The sequence below is a fragment of the Enhydra lutris genome, unplaced genomic scaffold, assembly GCF_002288905.1.
Source record: "Enhydra lutris kenyoni isolate GAN:26980312 unplaced genomic scaffold, ASM228890v2 scaffoldscaffold56, whole genome shotgun sequence".
Taxonomy (NCBI): Eukaryota; Metazoa; Chordata; class Mammalia; order Carnivora; family Mustelidae; genus Enhydra; species Enhydra lutris.
The window spans coordinates 2614617-2634174 of NW_019154140.1; the positions used below are offsets into that span (position 1 = coordinate 2614617).

The 19558-nt window shown below is 34.3% G+C and overlaps 1 protein-coding gene across 1 annotated transcript in view; it reads right to left on the minus strand.

The window, feature by feature from the left end:
* The window catches only part of LOC111157931 (ADAM metallopeptidase with thrombospondin type 1 motif 20), a 181166-nt gene that overhangs the window by 64171 nt on the left and 97437 nt on the right, over positions 1-19558 (minus strand). Inside the window, exons 22-28 of the mRNA XM_022519672.1 lie at positions 18896-19060; positions 17958-18077; positions 17285-17392; positions 16212-16376; positions 15816-16106; positions 14975-15136; positions 13560-13736 (exon numbers count right to left, since the gene is read on the minus strand). Coding sequence (XP_022375380.1) covers positions 13560-13736; positions 14975-15136; positions 15816-16106; positions 16212-16376; positions 17285-17392; positions 17958-18077; positions 18896-19060 — 1188 coding nt within the window. The remainder of the gene's footprint in view (positions 1-13559; positions 13737-14974; positions 15137-15815; positions 16107-16211; positions 16377-17284; positions 17393-17957; positions 18078-18895; positions 19061-19558) is intronic.

Below are 19558 nucleotides of genomic sequence, written 5' to 3' on the forward strand. Positions count from 1 at the left end.
TCTATTAAAAAGAAAAAAAAGGAAAGAAAAGAAAAAAGAAAAAGAGGAAGGAAGGAAGAAAGGAAGGAAAGAAGGGAAAGACCACAGTGTTTTTCAAGTATTTTAAGAATCACAATTTAACTCTTTAGATATGTATTTAATAGGTTCACTTTAAAAAATTGTTTCTTCAAATGAGAAAATGCAATCTTTTTTTTTTTTTTCTTTAAAGAGAGAGCAAGCTTGAGTGTGGGGAGAGGGGCAGAGGGAGAGAGAGGAAGAGAGTGAGAAAGAGCAAGAGAGAATCTTAAGCAGGTTCCAAGCTCAGCATAGAGCCTGATGTGGGGCTCCATCTCACAACACTGAGATCATGACCTGAGTCTAAATCAAGAGTCAGATGCTCAACTGAGTCACCCAGCACCCTGAGAAAATGCAAATTTCTGCATACCTGTATTATGGGGGCATCTTTGGTAGAAGGCAAATAGGTCATTTCTTAGTTCTTTAGAATTATAGAATACATCTCAGTTTTATATATTGCCCCTCTCTTATTATGACATCAGTTACCTGAATGAAATCCTAAAGTTAATATCAGGACTTCAAAATTTTAGTTTCTAAGAAAATAGGCTCCCCAAAGGAATCTGCTTTTTATTATCTTAATCACAGCTAAAATTTTTCCAACCAATTTCTCTTTTAAAAAGTTCTCTAGAGCTTTCCTAAGCATTAAAAAGTATATTAAAAAATTCCCAATGTATAAGTGAGATTTACTCCCAAGTTTTCTCCGTGTTTCGACTTACAAACTATAAAATATTCTCATAGCTTGAGTGCCAAATTTGAAGACAATATTGAATTTCATAAAATGCAAAAAAAATCTCCAAAGCTCTCTTAAATGACTTACTCTACCATATCTAAATAAAGGGAATAGCTTAACAAAATTGAATATTAGGATGATTTTCCTGTATGAATTATGTGGCAGGAAAAGCAGCTAGACTTTCTACCAAAATATACTCACACTTTAAAGATGTTGAAGAATTATGAGAATTCTAAACTTAAGAACAGAAACCACATCTGTTTACTGAACAAGTAAGTATATGCCATGTAGAATGAAACATGAGAAAATATATACAAAGATCTTTTAAATATGCAATGTTTTATATGAATGAGGTAGTGAATTTTGTTTTACAAAAATAACACAGAAAAGAAAGCTTCATGTAATAGAGATCTTTCTTCAAAATTGTTGTTGTTGTTCTGATACTATGGGGTGCCCTGTGGATCAACAGAGATAAGGGCATCCTCCTGGATTCATCTAAAATTGAGATCTTGCCAATTTCAGCAAAGTAATGCTGGCATGGAGACAGTATTCCATATGAGCTACTGTTTTTGAGCCTGGTCCCTAACACTAAAGAAATGCTTGGGAGTGAGGAAGGAACTATGCCTGGTTAATTTCCATACCACTAGGTGTGAAAGTCCTCCAAACGCCCAGGAATCGACACTAGAGAACTTTCCCTCAGTTGGAAGAATGGGGATTCTCTCTGGTGGCAGAATAGGGTGTCTTTTTTTTATTAATGTGGCAGTATAAATTGACTTTTTATTCTTCCATTCTTCTAAAAATATAGTACATTACCATTTACAGAGCATAATCTACATTTTAATTATTACACTATTTTTAATGGCATCCCAAATAGAATGTTATTAATTATAGAAAATGCTTTCTGGTTCTATCTATCAAATATTATATTTGGGTTTATGATAGATAAAATTAATTATAATGAAAAAAAACTTCCATAAATATATATTTATGCCCAGAAAAAATTACAAGCTAGAAACAAAAATGATTCTGCTTTGGACAAGCCTTCTTCTGACAATTTTAATGACTACACCGAAGTTACATTCCACAGAAATCTGTTTGATACAATATTTCAATTAATTATATTTTAGAACTAGTTTATAGTATTTGTTATTAAATAAGATCCCATTAAAATGAATATGTCTCAAAAATAAATTATGACAATCATCCTTATTTCTTGTGATATCAGTACTGGGTGTTATAAGATGAATCACTAAATTCTATAGCTGAAATGAATATTACATTGTATATTAACTGGAATTTAAATAAAAATTTGGAAAGGAAAAAATAAAAACATTTATATCTGAGAAAACAAAAGGTATTTATATATGGCTAACTGTTTAGACTTCTGTATAGTTCTTACATGTGACTCAAAGATTTTTATCTGATATTTTTAAATTAAAGTTTCAAAGGCGGGGTACCTGGGTGGTTCAGTGGGTTAAAGCCTCTGCCTTTGGCTTAGGTCATGGTTTTAGGGTCCTGGAATCAAGCCCCACATCGGGCTCTCTGCTCAGTGGGGAACCTGCTTTCCTCCTCTCTCTCCACCTGCCCCTCTGCCTACTTGTGATCTCTGTCAAATAAATAAATAAAATCTTAAAAAAATAAATTCTCAAAGGCTTTTTTCATATATAGCTTATGTAATTACTAATTATTGTTAAATGTATTTATATTTCAAATCTTCATATTAAGAGCCAATTAAAAATCAATATTTATCCTAAAATAATTTCAATTTGCTTCAATATTGTTTAGTTTGTTTCCTTTTTCATTGCTTTTGCTTATACTTGGTTCTTTCATACTCAGTCATTAAAATCTTTTCCAGATAGCAACCAATAGCAGTCCAACTATCAGTATATTGAACAGCAAGCTGAAAGATATATAAAATGTATGCTTTAAAAACAATAAAACAAAATATCCACCTTTCAAGTCAGGACACAGGATATTATGTCCAATATCTTCCATGTCCCTCTCATAATACCCACCCTTCTCCCCCTTTTTCAGGGACTACTGCAACCCTTAATTTTTATTAATTTATATCCTTCCTTTTCTAATTTTAAAATTATGTTGTAAGGTTTCAAACTAGAAAGGAAAACCACTGTGAATATTATGAAATACGAGTTGTGTTACATGAATTAGTCATTACACAACTGTGGGAAGAGATGAGGAAGGAGAAGTGTAAAAAGGATTAGAAAAAATAACCGTGCCTGGTATTAACATATCAGATCTGGCAGGATGTTAGGCAAGTCCAGCTACTAGAGTGGAAGTACAAAGAGGCTTGGTGGAATACCCAAGGGAAGGTTATTTGCTCTTGGGGCTATTGCTTCATATGTAATATGCATGTAAGTTTCCTCCATATCTACTAGTTGCAATATATAAAGTCTTTTTTGAAAATATGTAATATTTCTTATCTCCTGACCCATTCCTATTGTTCTCCTCCAGACCAAGTGCTTTAAGACTTCATTTATTTATTTGTCAGAGAGAGAAAGAGAGCGCACAAGAGTGCATAAGCAGTGGGAATGGCAGGCAGAAGGAGAGGCAGACTCCCCGCTGAGCAGGGAGCCTGATGTGGGACTCGGGACTCAATCCCAGGATTCTGGGATCATGACCTGAGTAGATGTTTAACGGAGCCACCCAGGTGTCCCACAAAGTGCTTTGTAAATATCACTAACACATAATAGTTACTAGGTAAATATCTACTAAGTTTAACAAATGCACAAAGATTATAAATTCAAAAGCCTGATAATGTCAAGTATGGACAAGGATGTGAAACAATTCTCATTCAACCACCCTCACAAAACAGATACTAAACCCAAACCTGTGCATACACTAAGATTCAACTTCTGTCTACATAGCCACAAGATCTCCATGCAAAAAACGTGAGAAATATTCTTAACAGCATTATTTTTAAGTCTCAAATTTAAAACAATCTCAAATGTTTGTCAAGTGGAGAATCATATAAAACATATTTGCATACTCATAAGTAATACAATTGTATGTTCCCACTAGATTGCAGTGACAAACTACAGTTACAACATGAATCTCACAGACGTAATATTGTGACTCTCAAATTATCGAAGTTCTATTTATATAAAGTTCAAAGTCTGGCAAACATATATATTTATGTCTGAATAGGTGTTACCCTTGGAGGGGGATAAGGACTATAATGGGGTACATGGGGGAATTTCTAGGGTGTTGATAGCCTTGGTTTGGGTGCTGACTACACAGATGTGTTCACTTTGGAAAATTCACTGAACTGTACCTTATTTTGCTGGATATCATATTTCCAAAAAATTTTACTTAAAAAAGTCCAGTCCGATTTAATTTTTCTTATACTAGAGTATAACTTGCTTTAGTAGATCTTGTTTCCAATTGTTCAGTGTGTTATCAGCCTTATATACTATTTGGGTTTTTAGCTCCTTGAAGAAAGAGAATTATTGGATAAGTGATAGTAAGCAAAATACATCGAGCTTGTAGATAATGGGCCCTAATGCTAACCACCTTACCTACTGTTCCATTTAACCCTAAAAAAAAATGTCCTCTTCAGGTAGTCACTGTTTTTATTTCAAGAAAACAAGTTCTTAGAAATATTAATTTGCCAAAGTTCCTTCCATGAACTCAAACCTAGGCATTCTACTTCAATATTTACTCCTAACTGTAAGATCCAGGATAAACTTAATACGTATATTGCACAGGCTTAAGAATTATGATCTTTCTCCAAATTCTTCTGGTAAGTGAAAGCTTACATTTACATTTCTCTTGGTAAAATCAAGATTATGCTCCCTTATGTGAGACTAGTTAGGGTAAAATCAGTTTATTCACCATCGAACTGTAGTTTGTAATCCTAGTACTCCAGATTAACTTTTGGACTCATTGTGCAAACGTAATTGATCTCAAAAGCTTCCGTGATGACTTTTCTCAACTTTATTCTCTTGACTATAAAGCTCTTGATAGGATGTTCTCTTGTATATCTTTTCCTTCTATCTCCAAATGCCATTTCACCTCTTGACCAAAAAGAGTCCCATCAATACCCCTACTGGCTGCTTCTACTCAATAATTTGTGTTGTAACTAGAAATATGTGAATAACTGAATGGTTCCTAAAACATTACCCTTAACTTTAAGAAGAGCCCCCTTTGGACCCCCCAACTCTAGTCTGTCATTTTCAATGTGCTCATACTTCATGAGAATTGCCTAATCATTTTCCTAAAACTCAGCTTTAACACCCACTTCAAAAATTTAATAGTTAATATATATATATTCAGAATTTTTAAATTTTTAAAAAACTCTTAAGCATGATTCTTATTAATCCTCCTTGATATGACCCTGTCATAACTTTTTTCAAGTTATTTAAATTTCAGTTAACATATAGTGTAACTTTAATTTCAGGTGTAGAATTTAGTGATTCAACACTTACAACACCCAGTGCTCATCAAAAGTGCCCTCCTTAATCCCCATCATCTATTTAACCCATCCCCCACCCACCTCCCCTCTGGTAACCATCTGTTTGTTTCCTATAGTTAAGAGTGTGTCTTGATTTTCCTTTTTCTCCCCACTCCCCCCATGTTCATTCATTTTCTTAAATTCCACAGGTGAGTGAAATCATATGGTATTTGTCTTTCTCTGACTGCCCAGGTTTTATTTCTAACCTTATGCCCACCCGGTGTCTCTCACAAACCAATCTATTAATCAAAATGAACCACTTTTTCCAGCCTCTGGTTTTGCTACAGAATGGTCTTCCACCCCAACTCAAGTTCTATCCACCAAGGCCAATGCAGCCTCCTCCATAAATCCTTTCAAGTTCAGGCAACTGAAGTATACTTTCTCGGACTTTCCATGACATGTTTTTGTCTCGTTACTTGTGTGTATATTTAATTTCCCCTGAACCGTGAATCCTTGGAGGACAATATGTCATTCTTATCTTTAGTTTTCTACCATTCCTAGCCCAGTGCCTGATATAGATAGGCTCTTAATGATCTCGAATGGATCAACGATTTTTTTTTTTTTTTGAAGTTCAGTGGCTACCATTGCCTTCATAGTTATTTCCAAAGTCTGAGTTTCCCTGGGTCACAATCGCAAAATATCAAAAATCCGGGAAAATCAAAAGTTCAGAATGGTCTTAGAGGATCACTTTAGAATTCAGCTGGTAAAGAATTTATGTGATTTACCAAAAACTTTGCAATATTTCATTTAATTCTCACAAATATATGTATATCATATGAGATTTATTACAATGGTCATATTATACTCTGATGTGATAAAATACCTTCCTAAACATATTCTACTAGATTTAGGATTGAGATAAATTGGTGCAGGAATTTAAGAACAATCTTTTAAGAACACTCTTTTCTCAACTTTGTTCTCTTGATAACCAGAAAGCAGATGGTATCTATGAGAATAAATGAGGTAATTCCAATCTCAACTATTGTTTGACATTTTAGAGAGGTCACTAAACTTTTATGCCTCATAGGAAACTATGAGGATCTAAGTCACTGTCTTTCAAAAGTCTTTCTTGGAGGTGGCAAGGTGATTCAGTGGAGCACCAACAAAATTTCTTAAAAGAATTTGTTTATATTTTATCTAAAATAAGCTTCACCATAGAGGTTTATATGCTAACCTGACACATACCATACCTTAGGTATCCTGACAGAGATCATTTTACTCTCCCATCCCACTTTGTGTACCAACTGCCATTCATACATGCCCACTTAGGAAAATAAATGGATCGTAAGTATAGACTCAATAGTCTAAAGAGTTACACAACAAACATTTTTAGTTTTAGGCTCAGTTTTGCTGGTTGTGTTCAAATTATCAAATGGGCTCATGAAGATGAATTATTCATTTTTCCATTACAAAAAGGAGGCTTGTTCCAAATTTGATTTTTTCTATGAGTGTAATACCTAATACTTTAAAAAACAGACCCGTAATTTCTCCTTTAAAGGAGACACTTAAGAGTGGATGGGACAGCAATGATTTTTGGAAACTACTTTTTCTTAGAACATTTTTAAACTCTGGAAGTGTTTCTAGTATTATGTGATTTAGTTACCATAAACAATATGTCAACTATCAAAACTTCCAAATGTGTATTTTGAAAGCTTTGAGGCAAGATTTTGCTTAAATGGCTTCCAAATCTTTCAAAGTCTCATTGAGTTTTAACACTATTTGTTAAAATATATATAAAAAGTTATACAACACCAAAAAACTAAATAATCTGATTAAAAATGGATAGAGGACCAGAACAGACATTTTTCCAAAGATGACACACAGATGACCAACAGGTATATGAAAAGATGGTCACTAGCACTAGTCATAGTAATCATTTTTCAAAAAAATAAAAAGATCACCTTAAATTTATCAAAAAGACAAGAAGTAAGTGTTGGCAAGTGTATGGAGAAAAAGGAACTCTCATCCACTGCTGGTGGGAACATAAACTGATGCAGCCACTGTGGAAAACAGTTTGGGGGGGCCTCAAGAAATTAAAAAGAGAACTACCATAGGACCTGGTTATTCCACTTCTAATATTTATTACCCCCAAAATGAAAACACTAATTTGAAAGGCCATACGTACATACCCATATCTTTGTTGCAGAATTATTTACAATAACCCATATATAGAAGCAACCTAAGTGTCCACTGATAGATGGATATAGAAGAGGTGGTATATATACACAATGGAATATTACTCAGTCATAAAAAGGATGAGATCTTGCCATTTGTGACAACATGGAGGGACCAGATGGGTATCATGCTAAGTAAAATAAGTCAAGGACAAATAATGGTTGCACTTATATGTGGAATCTTAAAAGCGAACTAACAGAAACAGACCTATAAATATGGAGGACAAACTGGTGGTCGCCTGTGGCGGGGAGAGGCAAAATGTGTGAAGGGAAGTGGGTAGAGGATTCCAGTTATGGAATGAGTAAGTCACAGGAATGATAAGTACAGAGTAGGTAACAGTCAGTAGTACTGAAATAGCACTGTATGGTGACAGATGGTAGCTATACTCCTGGAGAGCATAGCATAGTGTAGAGAGCTTTAGAATCACTATGTTGTATACCGTAAACTAATGTAATCTTGTGTGACAACTATACAGCAATAAAGGAAAACACAGAATTCATTCTCGTAATTTTTAGGAAATGAACATCACGGGAAAATGGGAATTTGTCACACAAGTTTCAATATTTTTTTTTTTTTTGCATAATTGGTAACTGGATTTAAAAATCAGTTACTAACCTACAACAGGAACATCCCATGATAAACTTTTCTTATATGGAGGTATGTATTTTCATGTGGTAATTTTTTTTAGCTATGGAAGCCACTAAAATGACAAATTGGGATAAACCAGATTTGTAAGCTAGGACAGTGTTGAACCAAGATTTTCAAAACGAATGAAACACCATCCCAACTTTTAAAAAAAAATTAATTCTAGTCTAATTTAAAGTGTACTATTAGTTTCAGGTGTACACTATAGTGATTCAACACTTCCACACCTCACCCAGTGCTCATCACAGCAAGTGCCCTCCTTGGTCCCCATCATCCTACCACTTTTTAAAAATGAGATTACTATCACAGTTCAGTAAGAAATTATTCATTAAAAATATTTCTTATTCTAATTCACGCTTGTAGGTTTCATAAATCATATATTAGCTTGTAATGTCTAAATATAAAAAAAGGGATATGCTCAAAACATGTTATTGAGAAATGTTATCTATGATCAAGGGATTAGAAATCAACTATCTAGAAACTGTCAGAGAGACTCTTTAACAAGAGTAATGCCAAAGTCTTTGTTGTTCCTGTGGTTATATAGGAACTAAAATGGTCTTCTCTGACTACTGAAAGGTAACAGAAAAACTAGGGTATCTAGATGAGCTAATAATAATGCCTATATATCCTACATAAATAGGATCATCATCAAGTACAGAGATACTGTAGAACACTTGAGAATATGTGGTTATAAAACATCTAAAAATCTATTTCCTGAAATTCTTAAACATTCTCAAGCATTACGTCTGGGAAAAGAGAATTACCATAGAAACATGTCCATTTTAATATAGATGTATAAAGAAAAACATGGCATAGCACCATTTCATGTTGAGTTTTTTAAATTTAACATTCTAACTTCATTCAATATAACACACTCACAAGTCTCTTTTAGGATATCATCTGTATATTATCTATTTAATTTTTCCTAGGTTTTACATTTCAAACCTGCAAGGCCCATTTGTATCTCCAAAATTATTTTCATTCCATCATATATCTTGGTCCACATTCTTTTCGGTGAGACATGAAATCCACCTACACAAAGGAGGAAGATGCTGCAATTATGCACAAAACTATTCTAGCACAGGGACTTAGAACACCAGTCATCTATAGGTTATAATGGAATAGATTCTACTAGTTTGGCCCTTCTAGAAAAATCTACCAGCAGACTTACTGTGTTGTCAAGTACCATCCTCATTACTAATTCTTGGATAATTACAACCTATTAAGGTCCCAGGGCACAATGCCTAACATGCAGGAAAGGCTCACCTTTGGGAGAGTCAATGACTGTACTGTAGAAAGAGTAACAAATCAATGGAAACATGAGTTTGATACTTACTAATGAGGTATGTGAAACTATGATAAACTAGAAATAGGTTTCCGGCTTTTTACTATGGCTATGTATAACTTTTCCAAACTTAAGAAAATTTATGACTATAAGTAGTTTCACTGAGTTCTACACTCCACAAAGAACTGACAGTTTCTTGAAAACATTTCCCCACACATTACCTTTCCCCTGGGCTGCTCCTGGTCTTAGGAGCAACAGAGGCAGGATCAAGTTTCTTCCTGAGTGCATTTCATCCTCAGTGAGAGCTACAGTGGAAGGAGGCTCCCAACCCCAGAGTTCAGCCCTTCAGTGTTCTTTTGTTACACAAAACTGTGAAGGTGACAAGCTATGGATTTACTGGGTATATGTTGCTACCACATGCTCATTGCTAAAAGAGCTTCTGTTTGTTGCAGTCCATTGTATCATATGAGAGATTTAGTATAGTGCCTACATAAATACATTTTAAAAAGAAACACTTTGGGGGAAAGCACTAGAATCTAGAAGATTCAAGTATCAAGTTTTCATTTTTTAAAATGAATCTTCTCATTTTTGGAGGAAAAAAAATAATCCTTAATAGAAAAAATATGCTCTTGAGTTCTCTGGGATTATCATTAACCCCAGAACATGAATGATTGCATTCTAGGTAGACAAAAGTATTTAGGAAAACGAATCAGCTAAATGAGACTTAATGGGAAAATAGAGAAATTATTATAAATTTACTTAAAGAGTATTTGCTAGAACAGTTTGATTACATACGTAATGTTCCATAGTATATATGAGACAAGAGAAAAATAAAACTTGTACTCACCTTTTAAAGACTGTCTTGGTCATGAGGTTTTACCTTACCAATAAATAAGTTTACATCATAGATTTTTATTGTTTATAAAATACAAATTTTTCTAGTATTTAAAATTGATACCTAAACAATAGATCTTGTGTTTTTAATCACCAATGTTCCTAATGGATTTAAAATATAATAGCTTAAATACTCAAATTATGAAAACATACACTATTCAGCAATTAAATGTTTAATAAGAAATTAATAGTTAGTTAATTTAAGAAAAATAGCACCAAGAGAAAAGAGGGATTCATTACAATACAGGATCTTTCCAGGGACTAAAAACATTTTAGGTATTGATCCAAGTAGTAAAAATACAACATACATATGAATTATGCAAAGCACAAAGCCACAACACATGTCATTAATAAACAAGGGTTAAAATACAGTAATTTCACATTGACTAATCACAAAAATACAGTCATTAAATTAACAGACATAGGTTAAGTTTTATTTCTTTAATCATGTTTATAAATTATTACAAGATTTTCCACAAGATGGAGAAAATTTAAATGTATATTTACAACTTTCTTCCTAGTTACATTTTAATGATTTAACACTTTATAATTCTGCTTTAAAATGAAATGTTTGAGATGTCATGTTGTTCATATATGTATATGTATAAATATATACACACATTTGTAATTTTCTAACCTAGTAAGTAGGATCTGCTGAAATTAAAGTTACCCTTGAAAGAACATTAATCTGATATGTTAATAAGAGGTATTCTGAAGTTTGGCTAATATCTAGCAACACAAAGAGGTAAAAAGTTATATCTAGTTTTAACAAAAACAAAAAAAACTTCAGATCCCTTAAACCCTTTTAATATAAAAGGCTAATTTAAGGAATAAAATTCTTCATATAGTAACAGAAATCCAGGCACTTTAATATATATGTACTTTATACCTATAAAAAGTGAATAAATAAGTTTGCAAAAACTCTGATATAAACATTGTGATTTTTAAAATTTCACCTTCAATTTACGAAAAAAAAAAAAGACATTATAGTTCCTCACTAGTGCAAAGACTGAATTATTCAATGAACTCCTTTCGGAACACGCATGGGTAAACAATGAAGAATTGTGTACTGCTATGTACTATTTTGTAACTGTGGTCATTTTCTTGGTTATTGGTTTTTGTGAGGTTGAAAAAGTTATCTATGCACAGAACTTAACATTCAGGTTTTTTTCACTTACAATATCATTTACATACAAAGAGCATGACACAAATATATCAGAATATAGTACTAGTTACGTTCCAACACCATATATAAACATTGTGTGACACTGTACACCTTAAACTTATAAATTGTTACATGCCAAGTATATCTCAAAACTGGAAAGAAATATTGTCTAAACACCCTAGTGAATATTTGGATAAGGTTAATAAACATTGTAAGGTGTTTCAAAATATTAATTAAAAACACCTAAAATTGACCCCAAATGAATATTTATAATGCTAAGAGCCTATAACTTTAAGTACATCTTATCCTAGATTTAAAAAGCATCATGATGTTTATTAAATAGAACAGGGGTCAGCAAACTTTTCCCGAAAGGGTCAAATAGTAAATATTTCAGGCTTTAAGGGTTAGTCTCTATTGCAATAATTGTTGTACCAAAAGCAGCCATAGAAAATACTTAAAAAAATGTGATCACTGTGTTCCAGTGAAACTTATTTACAAAAATAGACAATCGGCCAGATTTGGTTCATGGGCCATAGTCTGCTCACCCTTGAAATAGAAAATATGATTGAAATAATTCAAGGTATTTCAGTACCTAGCACAAATGCTTAATGCTTTGTGAATTAATGAACTGACGAATGAGTAGGAAAATAAAACTTGGCTGTGCTCAGAAACAAATGTCATTACAATTTAATCCTCTAATTAACTGGTCAGGAGGCTTCTTTCCTAATTGGGACAAAACTCCAAGAAAGCAATCCATAGCCTTATTAAGAACTAGGCTTGCAACCTAGAGCCAGAAAAATTCAAGACAATGTAACAGAGCTAGTAAAGAGAAAGTGAATTTTCAGTGTAAGACGGCTAACAAAAAAGGTTATCTTTTTATAGTTGAGTTCCTACTCAAATCTCTCCAATGAGACTGTAAACTCCATGGGAGTAAGAAATAATTCTTTTTTTAAAATCTCTGTATCACACTGCCTAGGATATACATGATCAATATTTTATTAAGTAAATATGTGAATGCTTTCTATGGCAAAGTATGTTTTTGTTAGTTCCAACAAAGCCATGCAACAATTTAAGATCCTCCTATAAAGTTATAATTTCCTTTTGTTTTAATATTAGTCACTGACTATAGAGATAATTTCAGCCTGAACTAGAACTTGACTTACTCACCAAATAGTATGAGTTTGAAACTTAGGTTTACATCACAATATAAAGCTTTGACTTGGGAAAAGGAAACCAAATGCAGGCATCAGGGTTGGTTATAAAGCCAGACTTATAATTATTTTCCAAATAAAGAACTGTTTAACCTTATAAATTATAACTAGACATCCGTTTTTCACCTGGATAAAGTGTACTTGGTTGTTTAGGATTTAAAATATCAAAAGTGACCAAAATGCTAATTTCAACATATTTATATATTAATTATTCTTCAAAGCCTGGATATTTGAAATATACTAAATAAATCAGTCATGAGCAATACTTATGAATTTTGTCTATGGCTCCAAACAATAAATTAAAACATCCCCAAAACAAAGTAACTCCACACAGTGAAGAAATATTCATATAAATTACTATATAAATATTTTCCATGATGTATGTAACAAACTGTAAACAATTCACTTTAAATTTCTCTATCTTTTAGTATTTTCACATTTCCAAACAAAATACTAAGTTTAACAATGGTTAAAAAAAAGTTTTAAAGAATGTTATTTGCTTTAGGATCAGCTACTAGACGTTGACAGACAAAAGCCACATATAGTTATACACTTAAACAAGACACAGCCTTAATTTGCCATTGTAACAAGCACAATGTTAACATTATATACATATGCATACAGTCAAACATTTACAATTAGAGGACAAGCCAAAGATGTACTGGAGGAAAATATTTCCATTAGAATAGTGCTATGGTTCAATATTCCTTATAAAAAATAAATACATATAAAACTATTATTTATATTACAGTACTTGAAATTGAATGCATTCTTTTTCCAAACTATCAACTTTAATACCACAAGACATGGTGGCCAGTAATCTGCTTAAAACATCAGAAGACAGCGTGTACCACAATTTATAAACAAGCAGTTAAAGGAGGCACAGTAAAACAAAACAAATCAGACAAAAAATAATAATACTATCATACCGATTTCCATGGTCCCCGATGCCATGTCACCTCATCAGGGCAAGCATGCACATGACATTGTACCACACTAGGTGGCTTGTTTAAGATTTCACAGTTTTGCTCTTGTGACATTTGGCCATTGGGAAATTGACATATTACAAATCTTGACTTTATTCCTCCTCCACATGTTTGTGTACACTAAAAATAAGAAAATTCAAAACTATGTCGTTTTAAAGACAGTATTATATTGCTTTACTCAATGTTTAATATATAATGTATTAATGCTAGAATTTTCTTCCTGGTAAAAAAAAAAAGCTTTAGTTCTATTATAAAACAAAAACAAAAACAAAAACAAAAAAACCCAAAAAACAAAAACAAAAAACCTAGACAAATTTTTGAGGATTAGTATGTTTCAGTAAGATATCAAGGATCTGCAAAATAGACAAGTCAAATAAAACTGATTCGCTTAAGTAATAAGTATTAACTACATAATTTATGATAGCCTATCAATAGATTACTGGGTAACCACGAAAGTTAGTAAGTTAACCCTAAATTTATAAACAGGGAAAGATGTTCAGTGTGTATTACATGAAAGCAGCAGGTGGCAAAGCAGCCTGTATAATATGAATCTATTTGTGGAATCCATACAAGACCAAAGTCTGGAAGGAAATGTATCAAAGGTTGAGAGTTCTTATCTTATCATAATTTTTCCTACCATTTCAATTTTTACAATGAGCATGCCTAAACTCAGGAGTAAAAATGTCATTTTCATTTTAGAAATTGTCAAAGAACACTTTTTAAATGTACTTGGTATTTATTAGTACCTGGTCAGAAGTGTATCTTTACATAATGCTTTACACAAATGCTCTGTGAGAAAATATATACTAAAAATCATTAAACAAAAATATTTGACTAAAGTAGTTGGTTTATTTTGTCCCTGTAAAGCCAATATAAATCTCTTATTCTTTCTCACGCATAATACAGGTGGAATTAATATTCATGAGAACTACTTTAAAAATGATCTTCAAATCCCCAGAGTCTAGAAGAATGCCAATTGAGAACTCTCTGCTTAGAAAATTTACCACATGAGTGGCTCTGTAATAGGATATGAGGATGGTTATATATTAATCTAATTTTCCATCTTTATATCCACCAAATCTTCTAAGGAAAGAATATACTAATTTTAGAGAGCCATTAGCGGTCCATAGACATACTGGCTAGCATATTAGATTCTGTTAAAAAATCTGGAGTATTTCCTATCACGTAGGAGTGATTTATACCACGACGGTCTATTAAAAGAACAAGATTTTCCTGAAAATAAAACCTTTCTGTGTAGTATTGTGAAGTAAGGTTATCCCACAGGAACAGTGTGAAGTACTTAACTTTGTCTTCAGAAATTCACTATCGCCCCTAGTTTAGAAAGCATGATGACTTACTTCTCCCCAGCTTCCGTAGTTCCACCGTGGACAAGGACCCGAGTCGCAGTGCCGGGTCTCTGGGGGCCTGGAAGCCGTATCACAGTAATGGGCACTCTGTCCATTTTCATCCTGGCAGACCACAACCCGGTGCTGAACACCTCCACCACAGCTGCTAGAGCACTGCCAAGGATAAAACACAACTCTGGGTGCCGCGTCATGAAATTACATAGAGAAGAACATCAGGGTCTGGACTCAGATTCAAACTCTCCCTTTTAACACTCCCCTCACTGGAATAATCTGAATTGAGAAAAATCTGCCCAAAACGTAGTGTATTAGAATTTGCTGATGAATGGTGGAATAGTAAAGTCTGCAAGGGCCAATGCAGCCCTGTCCTAAGGGTTAAGCAGAAAAGAATTAAAAAAAAAAAAAAAAAAAATGAAGTCTTTAACTTTGATTCTGTTTTTCTTTGTCTCAACTTTTATATAAAGAGCTACAATTTGTACCTTTGGTAGTTTCATGGTTTTACACCCACTTACTGCACTATTATAGTAATTTCTAGGTTTGTTTTTTTATAAACATTTGCAGTCTTAACCTCTTAAAAAATTCTTCTGTTTTGATTATAATGGGCTCTAATCAGATTGTTTTTAAGTGCATTCCTCTGTAATCATAATATCACATTAGTGTATACTTCAGTAAGAACTCTGGGGACTTGTCATCTACATCAAAAATCACTTAATCCTTTTAAGACTGAAACTATTGATCTTCAGATAAATTTAGCATTAGAAGTATTTGGTATCTGTTAAAAGGCTATAATCGAACAAAATCACAGAATTAATATAACTCAATAAAGACAACTTACTGATCCCCATGGTCCTGTTCTCCACTGGTTTCCTCTGATTGACGGATGGACCCCCTGATTTTGATGATCTTCTGGTTTGTGAGTTAGTGGAAAATTTCTGCCTGGAAAATGGCTCGGCTGCTCTGAGGAGCTTGGGAAGTGACTGTACATGGGTGGGCAGGCTGCCAGGTTACATTCTTGTTCTATCAAAGGGCGAACTGCAGGGTCACAGTAATTCTCATTAATTGGCTGATGGTAGCTGATGCATAAAACTTGTCGCGTTGTTTTCCCGTGGCCACAGGAAGCTGAACACTGATCACAAATTTAGCCAACATTTATAATGTAATAAGTTACATTATGATACTAAATATCAATGACATTTCAACTTCATCTTTTTTTTCTCATAAAAATACTTACAGGTGACCAGTTCCCAGTTTGCCACTCCCCACAAGGGTTAAAACAAACAGATACTTCAGCAGGTCGGGGTAAATGGGCACAATGGGATTCATCTGCTATTGCATCATAAGCATCGCGACAGCTTACGTAGCGCGCTTGGTTGCCTTGTCCACAAGACACAGAGCACTTTAAAAAAAAAAAAAAAGTTTACCAAAGTCTTATATGGTACCTCTCTCTTCTAAAACATGAAGTTTCTTAAAAAATAAATAAATAAATCCTATCACTTGGTTTCACTTCTGAGTCAAACAAAAATAGGGCAACGAATGCCCCACTCAGTTCAGATCATATATTTGCAATGAGAGTAAGATACTACTCAAGTTCATGGAATACTGATTATTACTTGCTAAAAAGATTCAGGAAACACTTTGTGAGACAATCTTATTTTAAATAACTTTAAACATCTAATGGGTCAGTATGATCCCATAATTAAAATATTCAGAGAATATCTGAAGCTTACTAATATAGCTTCTATATAAGATCAAAGCAAAGCATATACTCCAAATTAAAAGCTGATAAAAGCCCAACTTCACATCTACTCTGTATAACCACTTGTGAGATAAATATTATTACCCCAATTTTGTAGATGAGAAAACAGACCTAGAAAACATCAATTTCTTGCCCAGAGAAAAAAGCTCTGGGTAAGAGCAAGATAGAACAGCATTTAGCCATTAAATTACCTATTTCTGAATCTTATACCAATTCTCCGTTAAGCTACCTGGGAATGAATGCATAACATTAATTTAGCTAACATGAAGCAATCATTTTGTTGATATGTAAAAACCTCCATAATACAAACACTGTACTTTTTTTTTTTTAAATATTTTATTTATCTTTTTGGGGGAGAGAGGGCACTAGGGTGGGTATGGGCAGAGGGAGATGACGAGGGCCAAGCACACTCCCCGTTGAGTTGAGAGCCCGATGTGGGGCTCAATCCCAGGACCCTGAGATCATGACCTGAGCTGAAGTCAGACACCTAACCAACTGAGCCACGCAGGCACCCCCAAACACTGTACTTCTTAAAAGAATTCACTTACTGGGGTCCAGGAACCATGTCGCCACTGGGCAATCTTTCCTATGGGAACAGCTGGCAATGAGGTAGCCCCAATTTTAGGGATAACAGGGCAGGGTATGACCATACAGTCCTGTTCAAAAGAAAAATGCATCTCAAAACATCAATGAATTCATCATGCTGATTTATATTAAATTCTATACTTCATTTCTTCCACATGTCTAATTCAAGAAGAACTGCATAATTACAAATTAGTCATGTAAGCATTTTAATTTTTCAGAAGTATAAGGTACTGTCAAGGGCTACAAGTGGAGAGTACAGATCTGAATCCTAAGGTCTGGATCATTCTATTTGATGGTTGAAAAGAAACAGAGCCATAGTTCCTCAAAAATACCACTAAGCTGAAAAATCCTGAGGGTACCCTAGAACACTACCCTCAGAAAGTTCATCACACCATAGTCACAATAGATACGATCCTTCTGCAGTGCAAAGAATGAAAACCACAAAGTTCAATGAGTGATTCAGTGGCAGGACTAAACAAATTAATAGAGCTGTGAAGCTGGCAACATTTTAAAAGAGGTAAATTCTCCAACACACACGTGCACAAACATGGAGAAATATGTATGAAATAAGTTCAAAACACTGATCCTCCCGTAACAAATCTTTTTGTTCCTAATCCATGAAGAAGTGTTCCTTACCTGCCTGTCACTCGGGCGGCTGGCCCCACGGCACACTCTGTCATCTAACACGGCACTGAGGAGCTCACTGACACATTTAACAGCACGCATCTGATACCCACGTCCACACGTGGCCGTGCACTGCAAGGGTACAGGCATGTATCGAACACCGTTATTCAAAAATTGTATCAGCCTAATTTTCTTAATACAGTTAATACACTTTCAGACCTTTTTATTAGTTCTTTACATTGGATTCCATACAAAATTAGCAAATGGAATCAATATACATTTGTTCCAATGTAGACAGATAATACCGAAGTTAAAATGGATGAGAATTGTCGTAACTTTAAGAAGTTATGTAAAAATGTGACTAGAGTCTTCATATTTGGGGAGCTAACATCATTTAGAGGGACTAAATACTTTTCAAAATCTACCTGGTGTATGTAGGTCTTTTAACATGCTAAGTACATTTCAAAGAGAGGAAGAAGAAAGAGCATAAAGTTAAATGGAAGATGGGACAAGGTTTCCCATCCACAGCGGCAACATCCATGGGTTAACATGCTGCCCATCTTCCTCCAGCTTGACCACTGTTCATCCTACAAATTCCTAGCTGCCTGGTTGGTGAAACTTCTAAACAATGCCTACTCTAAATGCAATAAAGCTTATTTAGACAAAGACCATGAAAACATTTATAGCTTAAACGAAGCTGAAGAATAAATACGCAGCATTTTGGTTAACACGTGAGTTCAAAAGCAAAGTTGAACTATTTACCACAGCAAAATTAGCTGCGCTGGTAAAATTTCACAGATCAGAGTTTACTTTTCAAGAACTCCCCCCCCCCCCGCCCAAAAAAACCAACCCAAATTTAGCTGGCTCCATTAAGAGAGTGAACACACTGCAATTCTGGTGCTATTCGATAGAGATGAATTAAATCAGGAAAACCATTCTCATATACTCACGGAACCCCACGGTCCTACTTGCCAGGAAGCACATGCATGAAGCTCACACGGTCTCAGAGACTCAGGTTTGGTACTGGGATTACAGAGACCATGACTCAAGTGGTCTTCGTTCAGCTGACACCACACTTGCCGCTGTTTTGTTCCTTTTCCACATGTAACAAGACACTGAAAGAACACAGTTGATCATTATTTTCAATATTAAGTCAATATAAATGCCTAAAAAAAAGACACAGTGATCAAGTCACACATTAAAATGCACATGAAGGGGCGCCTGGGTGGCTCAGTGGGTTAAGCCGCTGCCTTCGGCTCAGGTCATGATCTCAGGGTCCTGGGATCGAGTCCCGCATCGGGCTCTCTGCTCAGCAGGGAGCCTGCTTCCCTCTCTCTCTCTCTCTGCCTGCCTCTCCGTCTACTTGTGATCTCTCTCTGTCAAATAAATAAATAAAAAAAAAAAAAATGCACATGAAATGGAAGACCATTCCTAACAGCATTTTCCCTTCAGTCCTTCAGAGATATTCACCAGGTAAAATCAGCCACCCCCAATTTGCTGCCCAAATCCCAGTGCAGCATCCATTTGTCCTAGAAACAAAGGTACAAAATTAACCTTAAGTATGTGTCACAGGCTACTGTGGACACGGGGACTTTATGAAAATGGTTAGTGAT